This window comes from Maniola jurtina, chromosome 2 (genome assembly GCF_905333055.1).
Source record: "Maniola jurtina chromosome 2, ilManJurt1.1, whole genome shotgun sequence".
Classification (NCBI taxonomy): Eukaryota; Metazoa; Arthropoda; class Insecta; order Lepidoptera; family Nymphalidae; genus Maniola; species Maniola jurtina.
Genome location: NC_060030.1, coordinates 16,267,316 through 16,290,637, shown reverse-complemented (window position 1 = coordinate 16,290,637; position 23,322 = coordinate 16,267,316). Strand labels below are relative to the sequence as shown.

At 39.1% G+C, this 23,322-nt stretch overlaps 1 protein-coding gene across 3 annotated transcripts; it reads left to right on the top strand.

Moving 5' to 3' along the window:
• Positions 1-1,193: 1,193 nt before the first annotated feature.
• LOC123875811 (peroxidase) lies at positions 1,194-15,821 on the top strand. 3 transcript variants are annotated; one of them, XM_045921868.1, is made up of 14 exons: positions 1,194-1,352; positions 4,270-4,428; positions 5,752-5,915; positions 8,304-8,541; positions 9,954-10,165; positions 11,159-11,329; positions 11,970-12,125; positions 12,234-12,452; positions 12,583-12,780; positions 13,304-13,440; positions 13,816-13,983; positions 14,375-14,616; positions 15,126-15,292; positions 15,510-15,821. In XM_045921868.1, exons 2-14 carry the CDS (start codon positions 4,298-4,300, stop codon positions 15,749-15,751), a joined length of 2,445 nt encoding a protein of 814 aa, XP_045777824.1. In that variant the 5' UTR covers positions 1,194-1,352; positions 4,270-4,297; the 3' UTR covers positions 15,752-15,821. The 3 variants fall into 3 exon arrangements, with proteins under 3 accessions (XP_045777824.1, XP_045777812.1, XP_045777820.1); XM_045921856.1 differs by having other exon boundaries at positions 5,749-5,915; XM_045921864.1 differs by lacking the exon at positions 1,194-1,352 and adding an exon at positions 1,360-1,409 and having other exon boundaries at positions 5,749-5,915.
• The last annotated feature ends 7,501 nt before the right edge of the window (positions 15,822-23,322 follow it).

The following is a 23,322-nucleotide window of genomic DNA, read 5'->3' as shown; positions in this document are numbered from 1 at the left end:
CATATTATCATGTCCGTCCTTGGGATGCCATTTCGTCAAAATCGATTAAACAAATGGGCCGCGAGCAGTTGGCAGACATACAGACAGACACACTTCCGCGTTTATAATATTAGTATGAATAAAGGGTAGGATTAAGTAGGTAAGTAGCTGTATGCTTTGTAGGTACGTGGGATGCCTGCATTACTATTGGGTTTTGATTATGGTGATCCCAAATTCCGTAACCGCTGCACTGCGCTGAATGCAATGTGTATTTCATCATCTCAACGAATCGCTTTCCCAACACTGAGAAAGGGTCTCCTCTCAGATTAATGAGAAGGGTTTAGACCTTATTCCACCACGCTGTCCAAATGCGGATTGGCAGACTTCACACATCTTTAAGTGGTCATTCTTAAGCATATATTACCTGAGAATACGTACATTGTTTTCCTTCACCTTTAAATCAACTGATATTATCAGCAGTAGAACAGCAGCAGTAAGCGACAGCTCAAAGGGCTGCGAAGCTGTTATGGCAATGGGCAGGGCAAATAATTCTAGATGGTGCAAGAATGGCGTCCTCGCATCGGAAAGCACATTTTCGGCAGTCCCCCTACTAGGACCTAGGTGGACAGACGACATCTATGGAAGTCCCTTTTTTTTTAAAAAAAAAAAGAATATTAGCCATGTTAATCATGACTAATATTCCCCTTTCCCCTCCAACTAAGCGCAAAGCTGCATTAGGAGTAGGTACGACAATACTGCAACGGGTGGGGTTTGAACCGCTGACCTTTTAGAATTCAGTCGGATCCTCAACCTGTTGAGCTATTGAGGCTCTCTCTTTAAGAGACCTATGTCCAGCAGGGGACGTCTATCCATCGAGAATGATGATGAAAATCAAAAAAAAAATCGACAAATAGGAGTTAGGACAACTCAATGAAGCTTGCGCAGTGCTCCAGGATTACCTAGTAAATAGTAACTCACAGCCTTCCAACCTACTATACTAACTTAGGTATTATAAGCTTGATAAGAACCTAGTTAGGTTAGTTAAAAGTTTCAGTTACTAGATAGCTAAAGTAATTACTATAGCTAAGTATCTAGTTACTGGAACTTTTTTCATAGGGCTTCCAAAAAAGGTATTTGAAACTAATTATGCCCTTATTAATAAATCGAGTTCACAAGACATTATGAAGAAAATAGCAACTAAAGCAATAGCGGATTTCAGTTGTTCGGAAGACCGGCTGTGAGCGGGCCGTTGTTGAACGAGTAAAACTTACTGTGACCTGTGCCTAAGTTATAAAAAAAAATAAGTGGGTTTTTTTATTAAGTTTATGAATAGGCTTGGAAGTTAAGAAGTTTAATAAGTTAAATTAAACGCGGTGAGTGTTTAAAATAAATTAATATTAAGTTCTTTCGAATTTGGAATTGTTTTTCAGGTGTGTTTGTATGTATTTAAAAATTGTTTTTTTTATTCGCATACTTAGGTAACTACATGCTTTTATTTTGTTAATGAGTGGATTATCCTTTAATTTTTTTTTTCTTAAAAACTAACCTGGGCAACCCTTAGTGATGGAAGTTGATAGAAGTTCAAAAGTTAGATCAAAATATTATTATTGAACTGTGGTTCTGAAATCACAACAGACAAAATCACAACAAACAAAACGAGTGGAAACGAGTGACGGAGAGAGCCCTGTTAATCATAATGTGCATAGATACTTAACTGTAAAAATGTGACTACATAGACTGGTGACTTGATTTAGGTATTTATTAATAAATATTTATAGTGGTTAAAAAAAAAAATATACCTAGGGTACCTATATCTTTCATTTTTAGTGTTCCGTACATAAAGGGTGCCAAAACGGGACCCTATTACTAAGCTTTCGCTGTCCGTCCGTCTGTCAGTCAGCGGGCTGTATCTCGTGAACCGTAATAATTACGTAAAGAGTTCGAATGTGTATTTTTTATTGCCGCTGTAACAACAAATAATATACTTTTTTGCTTTGTATGTGCTTTTCTGTGCCAATTTTGTGGTGTCCAACAAAACTTATATTCATTCATTCACGACAGTTAGGGAACTTCTAACAAAACGTGGAGGCTTCGACGTCACTGGCAGGCGTCAAATGTTACTACATTTGACACAGGTAGCCCCCCTATTTTGCGTTGATTTTACGGAACCATAGTCCATAGCCTAATATTTGACTTTCAAGATCGAACCGAGAGTTCACTCACTCTAGTTCACTCTGATTATGGAGAAATCTCGGGCATGAAAGTTTCCTTATGATGTTTTCCGTCAACGTTAAAACAAGTTATACTTATTTAATTGCATAAAACGCTTAACCTTAGTCCACCACGTTGGCAAAGTGTGGTTTGGCCAACTTCGCACACAGCTGAGAACATAATGTACAACTTTCCGGTTTCCCAATATGTTTCCGGATATTAGTCCAAAACGCGCGTACCGAAAAGTTAGAGATGCGTGCCTAGGATCGAATCCTAGACCCTCCGAACCGGAGGCCAACCACTCGGCTATCATCGGTCGAAGATTACGTGATGTTAAACTATCACGTTAATTAATAAATTAGAAATAACCGCAAGATCATTAGTGTAACAATATTAGTAATAGATAATAATCATTTGAGGGAAGTAATTAAACATGCAAATTACCGGGCATCTAACGACAGAAATGAGTCAATTTAAGTAGGTACCTTTCTCTTTTTCGGGTTCCGTACCAAAATTGTAAAAATGGAACCCATAGGATGCGAATTTCATCGTCCGTCCGTCGCTCTACTTAAAACCTCTACTTATAAATAAAGTTAGTTTACCGTTTTACTACTTCTGTAGTAATCCAAACTAAGTTTGGTTGTACTTGCGCAGATTACAGTATAGATTTTTTTGTTTTGTTTTGAAATCTATTAGTGCACATAAAAATAAAACTTGTCTATCTATCTACAAAGGCGAACTTAATACCTTAGGTTGGTAAATAGCCCGTGGATGCTTAACCTGATTTATGGCGGACTTAGATGGAATACATTTTTGTACAGTTTGTAGAATACAATATTCGGTTTCAAAGTTACGCGATCTTCAAAATTTTCATACAAATCTTTGAGCCCCTGTAATTTTAAAACTACATATTTTTAGAAAAATCTAAAACACCACAGACACAGATATTAGTTTCTAGAATATGTCTGCAAAATTTCATGGACTTTGGTTGCTTAATATTCAAATGAAATTGGAACTACGATTGTATGAAACGAGTGACGGAGAGAGCCCTGTTAAAGAACTTGTATCTAAAGAATAAAGACTGTCAAAAGCTCAACTAAAGTTCTCGTATTTGACCATAGAACAATCGGCCCTCAGTAAATTAGTTTGGGCTGATGGATAAGTCATGACACGATGTGAATCATAATTCAAAGAGATATAGACGTTCTAAACTTCTAACGCTAAACCGAACGAAAGAGCGTAATGAGATCGTAGGGTTTCTTCCAATTAATGCCACGACGGCGGACAGACCTCAATATCAGTTCCTTGAACCAATTAATGCGTTCATCCTCGTAGTTAACCTGTAACTGCCGCGCTGATCTAGTGGCTAACTTACTGCGCTACGGATCACGAGGTTCAAGAGCCAGGTTCGATCCCGGGTCGGGCAGCAAAACTTTCCTTTAAGTACTTACCTAAAAATGAGATTTTCCAAATACTATAAATTACTTGTATATAGAAATTACAAATCAAAATATATCCTCAAAACCACTGTGAAGAGGCCGAGAACGCTGTCTGCGTTACCTCGTTGAATGGCTGGACTAATAAGCTGACGGAGGTAGCTGCTAGACCTCCGATCACCCAGTCTTTTTAGGGTTCTGTACCTCAAAAGAAAAAACGGAACCCTTATAGGATCACTTTGTTGTCTGTCTGTCGTGTCTGAAGAAAAGAGAAACTATAGGGTAGGTACTTCCCGTTGACCTAGAATCATGAAAAGCAGGTAGGTAGATCTTTTAGCACAAGTAAAGGAATACATCCAAAAACCGTGAATTCGTATTTACATAGCTAAAAAAAAATATACGAAAGGGCTTTACCTGTACATTCTAATACAAATTTTTATTTATTTTTATGTGTAATAGTTTTTTATTTATCGTGCAAAATGTCGGAAAAAATATCCGAGTACGGAACCCTCCGGTTTATACCATTTGGCCGGTTTTTTTAAATTTATTTTATATGATACACCATTGGTACACTTCTTCAATAAATGCATTGGTTGTGAGGACCCTCATGGTTTCAACTGATAAACGTGTCCTCTCTCCACAGGGCGAGCAGGCCCCGGGCCCCGGCCAGCATGCAGCGACCCACGACGAGCACGGAGCGCACGCCGCTGGTGCAGCCCACCTACATGTTCGAGTCCAGCGTCTCCCGGAGCTACCAGAAGCGGCTGCGGCACTTCCAATGCGCCATTTGCGTTATCCTACTGTGAGTTTTTTTTTTTTTTTTAAGAATATTAGCTATTTTAAATGACTAATATTCCCCTTTCCTCTCCAACTAAGCGTCAGGCTTGTGCTAGGAGTAGGTACGACAATAGTGCAACGGGCGGGGTTTGAACCGTCGACCTTTCGGTTTTCAGTCCACTCCTTTACCGGTTGAGCTATTGAGGCTCAATGAGTTACCTACAACTTTTTTAACCAAGATTTAGGGTTTGTAGAATCAGAGCTTGTAAGTAGAGTTATTTCTTATTTATTGTTATAAATGTGATATAGTCAAGAGCATTTAAGAGCTATATATTTTGGACTTGGTATAGGTCCCATGGCCAGCACAAATCTAAGCTCAGCTAGGGGCTTGGCTCTACTAGAGATCTCATAACTTTTTAACATTGAAAACATTATGAACTTGTGAGTCTTGGCAACCTTTTCATGAAATGTTTTTGGTGAGATCGTATTTTTCGCTTAGAACTTTCCCGATTGCGAAGAGGTTCCACTCGGGTTAGCAGGCCTCAGGACAGCATTCAAATGGCCACAATGAATTTAGGGCGGACTTGTTGGTGCAGCCTACCAAAGGCTATGAGTTTAAACTTTGAAGTGAATTAATCCAGAAGTGTTACGACTTTGATAGACGGACGCCAGCCATACGAACAAATAACAAATTCATCGATGAACACACAGAGACCTCGCTTCGCTCTATCAAATTAAAAGACAACATCACAGGGGCACGCGCCAAACCGGCTCCGACATAGTACATTAATAATCAATTAGCATTTAGCATTGATCCTAAAAATCTCCGTATTCGCTTAGACACAGGTAGTAACTTCCTTTACATTCTTGGTCAACAAGGTTGTAAAAATATCAAGATGGGCGCGTGCCTTTTGCGTTATTTAGGGCAAATATATTCAAATATTCACAATTGGGTACCTACATCGTTTACATTAAAGGTTCATGTATATTAATTATTAATTAATTAATTCTAACTGATTTTTGGCCCTGTTGTGGCCTCGTCATTGCATGGCTTCAGACCAAATCTTTTTACCTGACTGCGACAAAGTCCAAAAATAGGGGTTTGTGTTTGTCCTATATGTATATGTATGTATGTATTAAATTATTTTCAAAATAAAAAGATAGTAAACGTAAGTGTAAATCTGAAGCTGATGGGTCTACAAACTTAAGATTTTGTGTGTAGATTTTCTCTTTATCCAATGCCAACAAAGTATTTTGAGAAATTGGATCTGAATAAAAACGGGGGTAACAGGCACCAGTCATTCTCTAAAGTCTAAAGTGTATTAAAACCTTGTGTATTGTCCAGCAGTGTCCTGCTCTCCATATCGCTGCTGATCATGGTCTCGTACAGCCTCAGCCAAGACACGATTATCAACGGGGACAACGGAACAGCTCCTGGGAACCTCACACTCCTCAGATTGGGCGTTAATGACGACCTGCTTCCACTGTTGAACAGAACGTGGCCTTTGGATGGTGAGTTTTTTGGATCATCACTGCGCAAAGCTGCATCAGCATCATCGTCATCATTGCGGTGGACGTCTACCGCAATGTACCTATATAGATGTAAAAAGTAGATTGTAGACCTTACAATCTTTCACCCTAAGACCTTACAATCTTTGCAATTAGGCATTGTAAGGTCTACAGCTTCTAAAGGGGTGGAACGTACATCGACTGGTTGTCCAGTTTAGCGGATTATAGCAAACTAGAGGATGCCCGGGACTGCGTCCGCGTGGATTTAGGTTTTTAAAGATCCCGTGAGAAGTGTTTGATTTTCCGGGATAAAAAGTTGCCTACGTCAATTACAGGGACGCAAGCTACCTCGGTACCCATACAAATCGATCAAGCGGATGAGTATTTAGGAATCTCGCGGGAACTATTTGTTTTTCCAGGATAAAAAGTAGCCTATGTCCTTCCCCGGAATGTATCCTAAGTCTGTACAAAATTTCATTAAAATCGGTTCAGCGGTTGAGCCGTGAAATCGTAGCAGACAGACAGACAGACAGACACACTTTCGCATTTATAATAGTTATTATATAATTGTAGGTATAATTAACTGTGACAAACCACTAAATAATGAGACTAAAATAAGTAGGTAGAATAATTAACCATTCATTTGTGGCTGGTATTTTTCAATAGATCTATTAAACCTATACCACAGTAAGGTGTAATAAATGCGAAAATGGGTCTATCTACTTATCTTTCTATCTAGCTTGCTTTTCAAGCCCTATATCTGCTTAACCGATTTTGCGACAAAAGATGGAAAAATAACTTGTATCTCGATGTTCGTGACATAGGCTAAACGGATATAGAATTTATATCCCAGAAATTCAAATTTTCCACGGGATTTTTGAAATACCTGAATCCATGCGGAAGTCGTGGGCAGCATCTAGTCATAATATTTGAATATCTAGGTAGAGCATTACAATTTTAGTTTTTGTACCTACTTTATTTATATCTTGTTTACGACAAAATAGGTACCTACTAAAAATTCCAAATTATTATAATACTGAGGTATCTTATATTATATCACCAATCAAAGAAACAAACTCGTTCGACCCATTCGATGGAAAATTTAAGAGTAGGTAAGGCCACTCACTTCATCGAATGGTAATTAATATGAGGTCAAAGATATTAATTAAATTTTAAACTACCTAGTAGGTAGGTACGCCAGTCTTTATGAATGGGATGGGCTGATTTGTTAACCCACTGTCACACTGAATGATAGCCACCGAGCTTATTAATTTGACATTTGTTGGCTCTACATTACTCCTTCATTGAGTTACATCAAAACAAGTTTTCATAGAAAGCATCGATGGATTAAAAGTAAATGTCTAAAGAAGAAGAAGAGTAGCTACCGGTATTGATCGTCATTTAATAAAATTATCCCTGGAAAGAGTTGGCCATCTGTTTATTAATAAGTACCTACAGCTTCTATTTCCTTTGGCATTTTATAAAGATAGTATTCAAAAGCGATAACAAAAACAGTGGGATAGCATTCATAATCTTTTGATAAGTAATGTCTCGTTGTTCAAGAGTGAAGGAATCTTTCTTGTTTACGTAGGTAGGTACTTACGTACCTACTTTTCAAAAACCGTCGATGATCGAAATAAGATGTTAGGTCTAGAAACTGGAACTTTGACGTCCACTAAAAAATAATTTTGAGAAATTCCTACTTTTTTAGAGTTCCGTACCCGAAGGGTGTCAACGGGAGCCTAATTACTAAGCCTCCGCTGTCCGTCCTTTAGCCTGATTGTCTGTCAGCGAGCTGTATCTCGTAAACCGTAATAGGTAGAGAGTTGAAATTTTCACAAAATGTGTATTTCTATTGCCGCTATAACCACAAATAATAAAAATTTCAAAATGACCGCCATGAAAATTTAGAAAAAAATATTTAAAAGTGTTAAATATATATTTAATATTGTACGATGGTACGGTACCCTTCGTGTGCGATTCTAACTCGCACTTGACTGTTTTTAAATATTAAAAACTAGCCGATGCCCGCGACTTCGCCCGCGTGGATTTAGGTTTTTTGAAATCCCGTGGGAACTCTTTGATTTTCCGGGTTAAAAAGTAGCCTATGTGCTAATCCAGGATATTATCTATCTCCATTCCAAATTTCAGCCAAGTCCGTCCTGTAGTTTTTGCGTGAAGGAGTAACAAACATACACACACACACACACACACACACATACAAACTTTCGCCTTTATAATATTAGTGTGACAAACCTCTACTAACAAAGTTCGTATAGGCGGTTTGTTAACAAAAGTGGTCCTTAGCGTTTTACCTACTTCTTCCTACCTACGAAATCCTCGTGCACGAGTCCGACTTGACAGATTTTTTAATATGTTCTTTTATTTCAGGTCAACGCCCACCATCATGGACAGCTCCAAACCTAACCTCGCAAGCCATCGCAGCTGCCGTAGTCCAAGGCAAGGATGCCCTCAAGAAAAGAAGACTGATCGAGAAGAATCTCATACCTTTAGCCTCAGACTCCCCAGCTTCCAGGGCGCAGAGGGCGGCGGCAACGTCTTCCAGCGTCAAGCCTTTGGCTGAAACGGCTTTTGCTGCTGAGGAAGCTACTAGAGTATTGCTGAATGGGTAGGTAAATCTTCCCCCAGGACAATCCTTTAGAAATTGGTAGAGAGTTATATATTTTTTAAAGTTCCTTGATTCCTATCAAAACGAGTTCATCTTTCTTCAATCAGGGATCTGCCTACATACCTACATTTTAGCACCTAAAATATAGACCAGGGAAAATGCTTAAGTTAATTTTGTTGGAAGGTAAAGTAAAGTACGAAATCAATAATAGTTATATCACAGTCTAGCAGCCACTGTGTAATTCATATCTTTTAGTAAAAGCTCTTTCAGACTGATTTAGTCGAAACGCAACGGTTCGCAACCAGACGGCAAGCTATTTAAATTTTACGGTGAAATTACCTACAGCTTTTTCTAAACTGATAACGGCTAAGCACTTGGATGCTGATATTCTTGCGGCAACTGTACAGACTAGCCAGTAGTGTCGATTTCTTCGTTTGTTAGAAGGTTCAACGTGACACTATTAGCCAATCAGTTGTCATTGCGATTCTCACATTGTAGCTGTCTTGGAAGCTAAGCCTGCTGCTGCGATTATCATTTCTTTCTTTGCAAGCGTTATCATAGCAATCATTGTTGTTTTTGGTTCAAAATACTTTTGTTTTGTTAAAACTGGAAAACTTTTGTATCGGTCTAGCAATTACAATAGGTACCTAGGTAGGTATATATTTATTCAAGTAAACTTTTACAAGTGCTTTTGAATCGTCTTTACCTTAATCTACCTACAACCGTAGTTAAGTAAGATAAAGCGGGCGTTACTTTGCGGAAGTTCTTGATTTTAGGTTAAGTCTATGATATGGGATAGAGGACTCCAACCATTCAATCATCTCATAAGCCGCAGCGACCGCGTTTGTCGTGTGTCAAGCACTTAACCGCGAAATCCAATCCGCCCTAGTTTGGCTTCACCGCGTCGCCGCCGCCACCGGCATGAAACTCTATACGAATAATAGCCTTAAACTAATACCAAAACAAAAACACGTACTTAGATATAAATATTATACTACATTATCATTGATCTATCAGGTACGCAATGCCGTTTTCTTAAAATTATTGGTACCTCTCACCTAAGTTTTTGAGCAGCTATCTTGATAGTTAAAATTGACGTATTACCGAAATTAATAATGTAAGGTATGTCCGTAATTTATCGACAATTTACTCGGCAACGTTGTTATTTGTCAAAATTTGTACGACCGATTTTACAAATATCAATGAATTACAGATAGATTGATTATTGCCAATCTCACGTTAAAAGGAAAAAGACGTATTTGACATTTTAACATAAAAACTTTCTGCTTTGTCTATCTTTAGATAGTTGTAGAGATTAGGTATCTAAAGATATCTAAAGATACCTAATTGCAAGGGCACAATTCAAACCACCTGTAAAATTGCATAGATAGACATCATCTATCCTATCGCAGAACTGATCGCGCCAACACTGGCGGCATTGGCTTCGGTCCACCAACAAACAGTTCCTTCGAAGAGCCTGCCTACTGCCGCCCCCCCACTGCACCCTGCCCGCTCTCCAAGTACAGAAGCCAGGATGGTACCTGCAACAACCTGGACCATCCCATCCTTTGGGGTGTCACCAATACGCCCTTCAGAAGGGTGCTTCCCGCTGCGTATGGAGATGGTAAGATCATTTTCATCATGATCACCTACCTCCTCACTAGCTCACTGCTGAGCAAAGGTTTCCTTTCAGAATGAGGAGGGTTTAGGCCACAAACCACCACGCCTGGCCAGTGCGGATTGACCGTGTTCACACACCATTGAGAACATTATGGAGAACTCTCGGGCATTCCGGTTTCCTCGCGGTGTTTTCCTTCGTGGATATTTAATTGCTTAAAAGTCTTAAAACACACATCCAACAATAAAAACAACTCTGAAGAGATAAAGGTCTGTGCATGCCTGGATCGAACCTCTGACCTCCCGAATAGGAGGTCGGCATCTAAACCACTAGGCTTACACTACTAGGCTAGGCTTTATATACCACTTAGAGATGTTTTGACAAAATCTCACCTTGGGAATTTTCCACATTACCAGACGAACTAAAATTACTTTCTCCGGAGTCAGACCGTCTTAATATATACCTATTTCATTGGATGCAGGGCGCAGGCGTCCTAAAGGTAGGTACGTTGAATGGATACAGCAGCCAGTAAATGAGATTTTTTTTTATCTGCTATCTGCCACTAAATTACTCAGTAGGTACCTTCGCGAATCTGTGCGATACTTCGATATTCTTCATAATTCATTTCTTCTCGGCGCACATAATCTCATTTCCGCGCGCGTGCGGATAATTTGCTCATTCAAACATAACATTTGCTCTTTCATTTAAACAAGGAACCAAACCTTGTTTACATGAAAGAGCAAATGTTATGTTTTACAAATTAAAGGTAAAAATTGGTAGAGACAATAATCACACGCTTCTCGTAAATGATAAACCAAGACATGACCTAACTTACTAGTTTCTAGAATAGGCAATATATTTAGCGAAGATTCCCCTGAATTTGTATATCCCTCTTCTATCTGGTCAGTTTAATGTATAAAATAAATGACAAATAGACTAGGTAGACGCTAAAATCGTTCTGAAACAATACTACCTAAATTCCACGTTTCCACATTACAGGCATCAGCTCACCAAGAGAAGGAGTGGACGGGGCGAGCCTGCCGAGTGCTCGTGACGTGAGCGTCACAGTACACCGCCCGAGCTATGCTCACGACTCACAGTTTACCGTCATGCTGGCAGTGTGGGGACAGTTCATCGACCACGACATCACCGCCACTGCTCTTAGCAAGGGTAACGTCCAAGAGTCCAAGACGCTAAACTTTTACCATTTGAAAGGATTTAGATTGCATGGATACTACACCGAAGGGAAAGAAGAGGAATTCCCTCCTTCCCTCCTTCCTGGGAAGCGAACAACTGATAAACCTAAAATACCACTTTAATTTTTAAAGGAACTCATTCACATTATATGTTAGTTTATTTTGAAAGTTCTAAACTTATGATGCACCGTAAAATGTTTACACGCGAGGAATCAACGAGCTCAATTTGCTGTCATCCACTAAACCAGTCAAAACCAAAAAGTATGATACAACGTGCAGAATGAAGTCCTTGGCGAATTTATCTGTTTTGGTAGATTATGCAGCAGAGCAGATTAAGCAAATTAAGTTTGTTGTTCCTTAGAGTAGTTTTTTAAAAAGAATATTAGCCATGTTAAATGACTAATTAATATTCTCCTTTCCTCTCCAACTAAGCGACAGGCTTGTGCTAGGAGTAGGTACGACAATAGTGCAACGGGCGGGGTTTGAACCGTCGACCTTTCGGTTTTCAGTCCACTCCTTTACCGGTTGAGCTATTGAGGCTCTATATCTGTATCATGGGTTTACATAAATCGCTTGCTTTCATCCAATATTAAGTAAACGTTAATGTCCTGCAGGTGAGAACAGCAGCTCGCTGTCGTGCTGCGACGCCAGCAACGCGCACCCGGAGTGCTTCCCCGTGCGGCTGGACCCGGAGGACCCCTACTACCAGGACTACAACCTCACTTGCATGGAGTTCGTGCGGTCCGCGCCCGCGCCTACTTGCCATTTCGGTATGATGTACTTTTGAGCTGAATCCTGATTCCAAACGTACTTATATATTTTGACTTCAATTTTTCTCTTTCCCAACAAAATATGTGAAATTTATTAATTTTACCCAGGTCCTCGTGAGCAGCTAAACCAAGCAACAGCCTTCCTCGACGCCTCAGCAGTGTACAGCTTCTCGGAGACCAAGACTTACCAGCTGCGTGAGGGTGTCAATGGACAGCTTCGAATGCTGAAGCTGGGACCCTGGGAGCTCCTGCCTCCTTCCACTGACCCTAATGATGGTTGTAATACCGTGGAGATGAGCGCTAAGGGACGATACTGCTTTGAATCTGGTAAGTTTCACTTTGGTACCTGTTTTCTGGTTACCTAACTTTCCTCAAGGCTTCATTCAAGAAATTGAATCCGATTCGAATATTATTACGCATGGACTACAAACTTAAAATGTCACATTTTTGCTTCTAGGTGATGATAGAGCTAATGAAAACCTCCACCTCACAACAATGCATCTGATCTGGGCGCGCCAGCACAACAGACTGGCAGCTATTTTGAAAAAACAGAACCCGGTCTGGGATGATGAGACTGTGTTCCAAGAGACGAGGAGAATTGTTGGTGCTCAGATGCAGCATATCACTTACGCAGAGTTCCTGCCTGCAATACTTGGTGGGTAATAATAGTCTAGGAATGCAGACGTCCGCCCTATATTTGGGAGATCGGGATTTCAATCCCGGGCACGCACCTCTAACTTTACGGAGCTATGTGCGTTTTATGAGCAGTTACCTAAATGTTACTAGCTTTAACGGTGTAGGAAAACATCGTGAGGAAACCTGCATTCCTAGCTATCTTTAAGAGATTTTCTCCAGTCAAAAAGAGAGAATAGAAATACATAATTATTGGTTTGAATTTACGTACTTACTTGCGTATCTTGTAAAGCATTTTGAAAAATTCTCTATTTACGTACTTGTCTATTCTGCGACATATTTTAAAGCTACCTTCAAAATTTTCTTGCAGTAAGACCTCAGTCTCAGAGTCTTAACGAGAAAGGAATATTTATGTCGTTTTCCAGCGATTTCCTCGTCTAAGTACAATGCATTGGCGAGAATATATTAGCAAGTCTTGTTTTGCAACTTATTAGATAATAGAATTAGGTATGCTTCAAAAAATTAAGTAAGATGTCCATCCTCAGGTCAAGATGTGATGTGGGCGCTGAACCTGACGCTCGTGGAGCACGGATACGCCGACGTGTATGATCGCACGGTGGACCCCTCCATAGCTAACCATTTCTCTGCTGCCGCCTTCAGATTTGCACATACGCTCTTGCCGGTTAGTATTTATTCTAATTCCTAACATGCTCGTTGAATGATCTGATCATTATCACACTAATATTATAAAGGAGAAAGTTTGTATGTGTGTGTGTGTGTGTGTATGTTTGTTACTCCTTCACGCAAAAACTACTGGACGGATTTGGCTGAAATTTAAAATGGAGATAGATTATACCCTGGATTAGCACATAGGCTACTTTTTATCCCGGAAAATTAAAGAGTTCCCACGGGAATTTTAAAAAACCTACATCCACGCGAACGAAGTCGCGGGTATCAGCTAGTTAGTTAGTTATAAAATTGTGAGAAAGTATCGAGCTATTCGTTCAAGGAGGAACACTAATAATAAAATGAGTTTTATTAATCCGTACCCTTCCAGGGCCTCATCCACAACGTAGATGCGACTACAGGCACCGTCAGTTACACCCAGTTGCATGAAATGCTGTTCAACCCTTACGCATTGTACGCGGAAAAGGGCCCCAAGTACGCTGTAAAGTCAGCCCTCAATACTCCTGTGCATAGTGTTGACCCACATATCACTACAGAGGTGAGTTGTTTGATGTTGTTTGATGAGTTGTCTGCAAACCAGAAATTTTCAAGTGGCGGTTGAAGACGCCTTGTGCACGGAGTGCCCCATCCGAGCTGGTGTGCCCCAGGGAAGCTGCCGATCGCCCGTCTTCTACAGCAGATACACGGGCGACATCCCTGTCGTTGGCGCAGCCATTCTGGCGCTAAGTCGAGTGCATATCATCTGCTCTTTAACATTCATGTTTCACATCCATACCTTTAAAATATCTACAGTCATAAAGAGAATCCTAACGCCCAATTTCTGAGGATTTTTAGATAAGTACGTCAGTAAAATGAAATCTTCAGTAATGCAGCCATGAAACTTACCTACCTTTCTACCTTTATGAAAGTTATTCATAATTTGTTTCCAGCTGAGCGAACATCTTTTTGAAAGGTCCCCCGCGAATGCATCGTCATCAGTAACTCCCGCACCACACAGCATTCCTTGCGGCCTGGACCTGGTCTCCCTCAACATCCAGCGTGGAAGGGATCACGGCTTGCCAGCCTACCCCGCGTGGAGGGAGCACTGCGGTCTGTCCCGACCGAAGAACTTCACTGATCTCGAGCAAATCTTCGATCCACTGTCTTTGAGCAGAATTAATAACATCTACAGGTAAGTGTGAAACCTTGAGATTTTTGAATTGAAAACTTTTTTAATAAGAATCGTTGTATTTTGAAACTTGACAAAACGAGAAATCGATATTAAAAAGAGACAAATACACACCTAGGTAAATAGCTATAAGATTTAGCCTGACGCGAAACGCTTCTTTAATGTCTGGTACCTCAACCTGTTCACCCCCTATCGACCAACCACTTGCGTCTTTGGCGATCTCAAAGTTCTATTACCTGCAAACCTTTCTTCCAACACTAATCTTGGGAAGAATTAGGCAATCTTTGTAAGTGTCCAAAGAAAGCGAGCTTTTTTGTTGCAGGATAGGCTTGCGCTTGACGAGGAAAGTAATGATACTGTCTAAGTTGGAGCGAACATGCCTAGAAGATGCCTATATGATTTTCTATATGATTGTGGAAATGAATTCCCTCTCTTTGCTGACTATCATCGAACAACATCAAACCAAATACTTAGTTTGGAGAGGTTTGAGATTTCTTTTAACTTTCTTCCAGGAGTGTAGATGACATTGACCTGTACACGGGTGCTTTAGCTGAAGAGCCCCGCGGCCGCCTGCTCGGCCCCACGCTCACCTGCATGGTGGCAGACCAGTTCCTGAGGCTCAAGGTCGGCGACAGGTTCTGGTATGAGACCTCCGATGAGATCGTTGGGTTTAGTTTGGGTGAGCATACAAAATTGACCATTTTACTATATTATTTGACTGTTTCAACTGAGTTGAAGTACTACCGTTTTTATTAGTTACGATAATGTACCTGCGCAAAAACCAAACATAGCGCTTCCCTCGACTGTTACCGTTGGGCTATGGAGGCTATAAAGGTTTTTACTTACCCTAGTTTCGGATTGTGGTTGCGATTTACAAATAAACCATATTATTTCAGAGCAACTGACTGAAATACGAAAAACCACCTTAGCTGGTGTGATCTGCGCAAACGAACAGTTACTAGACCAGGCTCAGCCCAGGGTCATGGAAGCTCTCAGCGCCACTAACCCCCTGGTAGACTGCAAGGAGCTCCCCCAGCCTGACTTCAAGCCCTGGAAGCTCCCCGGACCCTCGACTCCGTCGCCGCAGTCGCAGAAATCCGCCTCCAAAAAACCCTGGACCAAGATGACTGGACAATAAAATAATATTGATAAAGATCATAGACCATTAAGAAATAAGGATAAAAATTTACAAAGCAGGGTAAAATGTTAGAAAGAAAGAAAAAAGAATATACCTACTTACGGCCATTTATTAATTTTGGCCGTAATTAGGTATATTCTTTTACAAACAATATAATTAATCAATCTATCTGTCGATAGTTACTTAGCAACGGTGTTATTTGTCAAAAATTGTAAGCAGGGTTTTTTAAACAATTAAAAACGTCGTCGAGTAGATAGATTGATTAATTTTTAATCGGCTGTTAGTGAGTAGAATTTTACTTCTTGCTATGACTTTTTTAAGTTCTGTAGGTTAGAAGTTAGAACGGAAACATATTTTCGTCTCGGTTCTTTTTGAATAAGTCGAGTTTCAGCCAAGTAGGTAGGTACCTAATTAGGTCATGTCATGGACTTGAATCACTTGATATAGGTATGTTGGAACTATTCACATTTATAGTGCAAAAGTATTGTTTTCAAATATATACGAGTAAATATTCGTTTATAATTAAGTAGGTATAAATATAAACGAATTTTGTTTTTATATTAGTAAATTGCCTAGATACTTATAATAAGTAATAGAATAATAATTCCTCGCCAAAAGTATTTATTATACCCCCCTGCCAGGCGTCCTTATAGCCCTTATAAAAGTTTAAGGGTGTCTGGCAGGAGGTTGCCACCAAACTAAGTGTAGATGCATGACGTGATAGGTATCTAATAACTAATATTCCGAAGAAAATATAAAAACTTAATCTTTTTAAACCTTTATTAACCCTTATCTCCCAAAGGCACCATGATCCAAACTTCATAGTCGCTTCATAGTCGTTTCTCCATGTGTTGGGGACAATAGACAGAGAAACTTCAGCTTTTATAAAATAACGAAGCTCTGGCACGCGCTGGCTCTCCAAATTCCAAAAGCACCTGTCATGATGAATGTTCGACACAGAGTTACCTATTTTAATTTGAAGACTTTAAATATTTTAATTAAACTTTACAATTCAATTTAGAGCTGAATATTTTTTTTCATTATTTTGGCAAAAGGGGAAGTTCAGGTTAAATGGACACAGTTCCCAAAACAGTTTCGTAAGTTAGAAATAACCAGATTTTACAGTTTTTTATACCTATTGTATAATATATTATTTTATGCGACAAATAGTTGATAAATTAATTGATTTATAATGTATTTACATAGATATAAATAAATCATAATATTATACGTAGGTATACCTATAGTAACTTATAAAATAATTTACATATTCAGTTTCTTTTTTAATAGTTTAAAATAATCATAGACTTATTATATTATGAGTTTAAATAGTCTGTGAATTGCTACTGTGCCAAATTTACAAATTTTGTACAGTCGATCAATTATATTATTAGTATGTAAACTTTGTTTTACACAGTTGTGTTGTATGGTACCTTTTATATAAATCTTTTCAGGACTAAAGGACAACTGTTTTGAAAAACTCCTTTGAGTTATGAACTAAATATTACGTAAAGTGTCTTTACAGTTTGCGCTGCCTTTAGCTCTGTTAATTTAGTGTAGAAAAGTGCAATTTGTGTTTTAGATAGTAATATAAATATACTTTGGTAAGTATAATAGTCTTAAAAGTCGTATCTAAGGTCTCAGTCGAAAATAATGCTAAAGTTAATTAGTTATGTACCTACTTATTATGAAGTTTTATAATATCATTCGTTAGGTATCCTATTAAAGTGTTTTCGATTTTCATACATATGCTGTTTTATTTTTAACAATCTGATGCTGACTTCGTTCGCGTGAATATAGATTTTTTTAATCTCGTGGGAACTCTTTGATTTTCTGGCATAAAAAGTAGCCCTTGTGTTAGTTCAGGGTATAATATTCTATCTCCTTTCCAAACAGCCAAATACGTCCAGTAGTTTTAGCGTAAAAGAGTAGTAAGCATACACACTTTAGCAAAATATACAAACTTTCGCGTTTATACCTATTATTATTAAGTGTGAAAGTGTGATTTTTGCTTTGATCTCTCTAGATACTTAACTTTACTACTAAAAACTTAAAACTGTGCTACTAAGCTCTATTTTGGCATGCACAGTAGAATTGAAAAGAAACATTTTATTAGAGTTTCACGAAAGCTTTTGAATCATCAAGTGAATTTTAGCACTGGTTCAGAATGCCCTTCCTACCGAGAAAAACCGCAGTAAAAAATTAACGTTATAATAGATCCATGTGTTTATAGACCATGACATACACTTGTGAAAAACAGAATGTTACCATAAAAATCAAGCCATCTGGCAACATCTTGTACAAATAGATACCTTTTAGGAAAAACATTACAAAAAATTATATCTGCCTACCCTACCTAGTTTTTGCGATGAAAAAATAAATACATTGTCACGCATTTTTCTCATAATAGAATGTGACCTTCTGACTCATTTGCCATAAATTATTGTCACGAAAGAGCTTTCCAAGGTTCACATAAGGTTCAGGATACCGATCCGCCAACCTATATGACGTCATAAACATGACAGAATTAGCTAAATAATAAAGATTTACTTATAACTTTTACTAGAACGCAATAAGGGTGAATTTCCATTGTGTTTTCATTTTGCTATGTAAAATTATGTTAGTACTTATAAGGTAACTCCACAGATTAAAAGAAAATTCAGACAGTACTCGCGGACAACACATGTTCATCAAAGTGATGCCAGTTGTATGCATTACACGCACATGTTAAGCGCATATTTAGTAGACGTTTTTCATAGTAGACTTCTTTTAATAGCAGCCCATATACTCTCTAGATTTACCTAGCCTCTAGGATAGCAATTACTAATTCAATGCTATACAAGGTACAGATAAAAAATAAATGGCCTAATAGAAGCTTTAAGTTTAGCCATTAATATTGACGTTGCAAAGGCCAAAATCCGTATTCCAATGAGATTCGCCTCTGGTATGAGGTAGCCTGCATATCTGAGAAGAAGTTAATGAGGTGTTTTTAATTCTGTATATTTTCAATGAAGATCGAGGACTTTGCCAAGCAGTGGTGCATGTCCTAAGCTGTTCACATTGCGTCTATATTTTTCTTTTAGTCTGTAAAGGCAAGGTCATCTCCTTCCTACGGATAGCCAAATTAAAATGCTAAAAGGATTCTGAATCACTGGTTGCTAGAATATATTATGCTCTTAACAAAACTAAGTTTTTATCACTACCTACTTTACAACAAAGGTATGGAGTTCTATTATATTGGTAGTGGTTTTTTTTTCGTGAATACCATAGGGTTTTTGTCTTTGAGGTGTCAATAGCATAGTTAGCATAATAATTAAACGAAGAACATTACACGATCCGATATCAGATGCAAGATGCTTTGTTCGACTCCTTGCACACCCGCATGTCACCCACGCTATCCCGCACGGTTAGCACGGGAGCTGTGCGGTGCGGGTATGCGAGGCGTTCCCACCACGATTGCCTTCTCGACCTGACGCGTTCTATATATTTTATGGCCATGGGAAAGGCCAGTCACTTGAAATGTATGGCAGAATATCTTTGTTCACTTTAGTATCCAGCAATAAAATAAAATATGTCCAATTATCACTACCCATATTATAAATGTGAAAATTTGTTTGTTTTCCGTTTGTCGTTTCATCAATCACGTCGCAACGGGATTGTGCAACGGATCGGCATATTTTTTTACCCCGGAAATTCAGTTTCCAGGGTAAAAAATTCAGAATTTTTAAAAGCTTAATTCCACCTGGATGAAGTCGCGGGCGTCAGCTACTAGTTAATATGTATAGATACCAAGACTATGGCCAAACTGGCCAAACCCTTCTTATTCTGAGGAGACCCATGCTCAGTAGTAAGGCGGCAATGGGTTGATCATATTCATAATGGTATAAAAAATAAATAATCTTATACTTAATTATTATAATCCGTCCAGTCTCTGAAATTATAAAAGCCCCGGAGAGACATTACATTGCATCTTGTAAACATTTAAAGTAGCCTATAAATAAACTCCGTAGGCGTCGGTGTAATATCAAACGGGCGTGTGGCCCCCGCCACCCGCACCTCCTCTCACGGCAAATGTTGGCGGACGACAGGCAAACACAAAACTTTATATCACTACCCAAATAAATGCGAAAGTTTGTTTGTTGGTTTATTGAAATAAAGAAGGAAAGAAAGTGTTTATTTGGTGCCACAGAGAGTAGTAAGTACATTAAAAATTTATAAATTTATAACACCCCCGACAAGTGAAGGTTACAGTAAGAACTAGAAAAGAGCTGATAACTTTCAAACGGCTGAACCGATTTTCTTGGATTATAGCTAATAACACTCTCGATCAAGCCACCTTTCAAACAAAAAAAACTAAATTAAAATCGGTTCATTAGTTTAGGAGCTACGAATACGATGCCACAGACAGATACACAGATACACACGTCAAACTTATAACACCCCTCTTTTTGGGTCGGGGGTTAAAAAGAAAGAAGGAGGAAGATCTAGCCAGCTGGTCGAGCCGTATGTCCAGCTGGTGTGTGTGTTACTCTTTCACGCAAAAACTACTGAATGGATTTGGCTGGGAATGTAGATAAATTATACCTTGGATTAACACATCGGTTACTTTTTATCCTGTAAAACATTTAATATATCCAAGGGTACAAAGTCGCGCGCGTCATCTACAGTAGGTATTACATAAACTAAGAGTAGGTAGTTAGGTACGTTCCCTTGATCTTGATTCTTGACCTATCAATCGAGAGAGACCGAGCTTTGAAATGGGATATCTGCACGAGCGATCCATTAGGCGAAGCGCGCGCCGTGGCATTGGCCGTCGAAAATAAAACTAATTTGGCATTAAGCGCCACTGCCGGATTGGCATTCGGCAGCCATTGGCGCTAGTGCAGTGTTATGTCACTCCGCCAACGCGGACTGTTCGGATGTGGTGTTTGGGTGTTGTTTAGCTATATTTAGGACCTGGAGCGAATTTTAATCTGATTGAGCGAGTTTATAATAACTTAATTAATGTATTTTTCTTTAACTGACTTAAAAGGTAAACAAGTAAATAGCTTCGCGCTGAAATGCGTGAAGGCGACTAGGTTCATACCTACTTCATTCTTAGCACCTCGTTATCACGAACTGACAATGAATAAAATGATACGAGTGATTCAAACTAAAAAACCTGACTCGAGGTCTATAAAAGTGGCGAGCAAATCGCGCCGCTCGAACGCTTTTCTGCGAAGTACTAGCACGTACTAGCCACTATCTAGCTGTTGAATTTAAAAGCGGGCGAATCAGCTATAAAAAAAAGCTTTGATTGATGAAGTACACAAGTACAGTAGACAAAGACTCAGTAGAACTCATTGATTTGAAACAACGATTTTCGGTGACGTAGATAAAGTACCTACTTCAATCTTTTCCGTCATCGAGGCTTCTTCTAGTTGGTCAAGAAATGTGCTACCGTTAATTTAATACAATAATTTTACGTTACAAGTAAATCATTTATACAATGTTCCAAGAAGCACGTAATCTTCATGCGTAGTTGCAACGCGTCATTCGTTATGTAGGAAACATCATGCGGACATGAATTTGTACCTACCTATCTGTTTACTTGCATTTACATATTGCATTGTGCATCTGTAATTTATTGATCAACATATTATTGTTTTATGACGCCTTTGAAATTAAATTATACAAATCGGTTCTTTCCATTCTTACAAAAAGTACAGTAGGTACTATTAGTCATCATGGTCATCGTGAACTGACGGACGTCCACCGCTGGACATCTATCTAACCTAACCGCTCACCGATGGAAACACTATCAACACGAGCACGTGCGACGGCCCGTGGCGGCCGTGTGGAGTGATAAGCGAGGACTTCCAGAATCATCTACCTATTTACATTTTACACGTGAGGTACTTACGGTATCTACTTCTACCTCTCAGTACCGCACGTTGTGGCTCGCAATGAAGGTGCTAGGCGTTTTCCTAATTGACAACGATCGTACGATGGCACCATGTGTTTTTTTTTTATTCTAATATTTTTAAGGGACTTTTATAGGTATTCTATATGCCAGCCCCATCGGTACAATCTAAATTAAAATTAAACTAGTTATAAACCTAAAACTACAACAATTTGAGAGAATCACTGACAAATTCATACACTTTCATTGCCGAAACGCTCAAAGAATAACGATGCGTTTTCGTCGTGTGATGAAAATGCATATAAGATGATCCAACAGGGGTGTCATGGGGGTGTCCAAACCCATCGTGCGTGCGTGCTATGAAACATTGCCTGCGCTCGCACGGCGGCTTGCAATTAGGACACTGAATAAATCTGTATGTTTGAATTATCGTACGATCGTTGCCAATTAGGAGGATGGGTTACCCTGTCAAATCGTACCGCGATTATGGTATCGCAGAATATCAAGAACATCCGGACACTTTGCGATACTGTCAATACTACAGGATCGCGATATCGCGTTCGCGTGATAATATTGATACATAATATGTACATATTATGTATCAATAGGTAGGTATGTACTACATACCTACCTATTGATACTTCAGCTGCCTAATTCGTTGAAGTACCTATGTCGGTCAGTTTGGTTCTCCAACGGATTTCCTCGTTACGTATTTTGTCCCTCAAAGACAGCCCCTAACATAGCCCGCTCCATAGCTCGCTGAGCGACTTTGAACTTGTGGACAAGGCCAGCCAACTATCAGTGTCCACGTTTCATAACTTTGAAACCGAATATTTTAACAGAAATCTGGAAAACCACAGGCATAGATATTAGTTTCTAGAATATGCCTGCAAAATTCATGGACTTTGGTTGCTTAATATTCAAATGAAATTGGAACTACGATTGGATGGAGTAAGTGACGGAGAGAGCCCTGTTAAACCTACATTTAAAAAAACTCAAACCAGATTTTGTGGAAGACTTTCTGTAAAATTCTACAAAAATCCAGTAAAAATCCGAAGCTATATCAGTAACATGATAACAAAGTCACTATAGTTAGTACAGGTAACCTTGTGATGACATTGATAACAAATTAATAACTATGTACGTACCTACTTATAACAAACATTATTCGCTCACTTTTGATTGATTAGTTTGCTTACACGTTTAATAGTTTTTCCTAGGATATAAGCAAACCGGTGATCCCTTTATAGTCGCACAAAATGCGTGAGCAGGTCAAAAAGATTGGATTTAATGGACGAATTTTCATGAAAATTGGAGCAGCATTTTTGGCGTTGGGACCTATTTAACACGGTCGAATTAGCTGCACACCACACCTTGGATCAAATGCGTTTCTCCCGCTCTGTCGCTGCATCTCGCGTATACATTTCTCGCTCACTCGCTATCTTGGATCATAGTCATTTCTTCTTTTCGTCGAATATCTACTATCTACCTACCTATCTTGGATCACCGCTTGAATGACGGCATTAGTAAGTTCAGGTGCACTTCGACCGTGTCACGGTTAGGTAGGTACAGTTAGTTGTACATTAATAATTGAGACTGTCCCATCTGTGATGAAAACTATTGTAGGTAAATAAATATGATCCAAGGCAAAAGCTGGATATTCTTGTTG

Excerpts from the sequence above, each read along its gene's own strand:
- LOC123875811 (XM_045921856.1), top strand. The coding sequence starts at position 4,298 with ATGCAGCGACCCACGACGAGCACGGAGCGCACGCCGCTGGTGCAGCCC. Across the intron at positions 12,126-12,233 it reads CGCGCCTACTTGCCATTTCG|GTCCTCGTGAGCAGCTAAAC; the intron begins GTATGATGTACT and ends AATTTTACCCAG. Across the intron at positions 13,984-14,374 it reads ACCCACATATCACTACAGAG|CTGAGCGAACATCTTTTTGA; the intron begins GTGAGTTGTTTG and ends ATTTGTTTCCAG.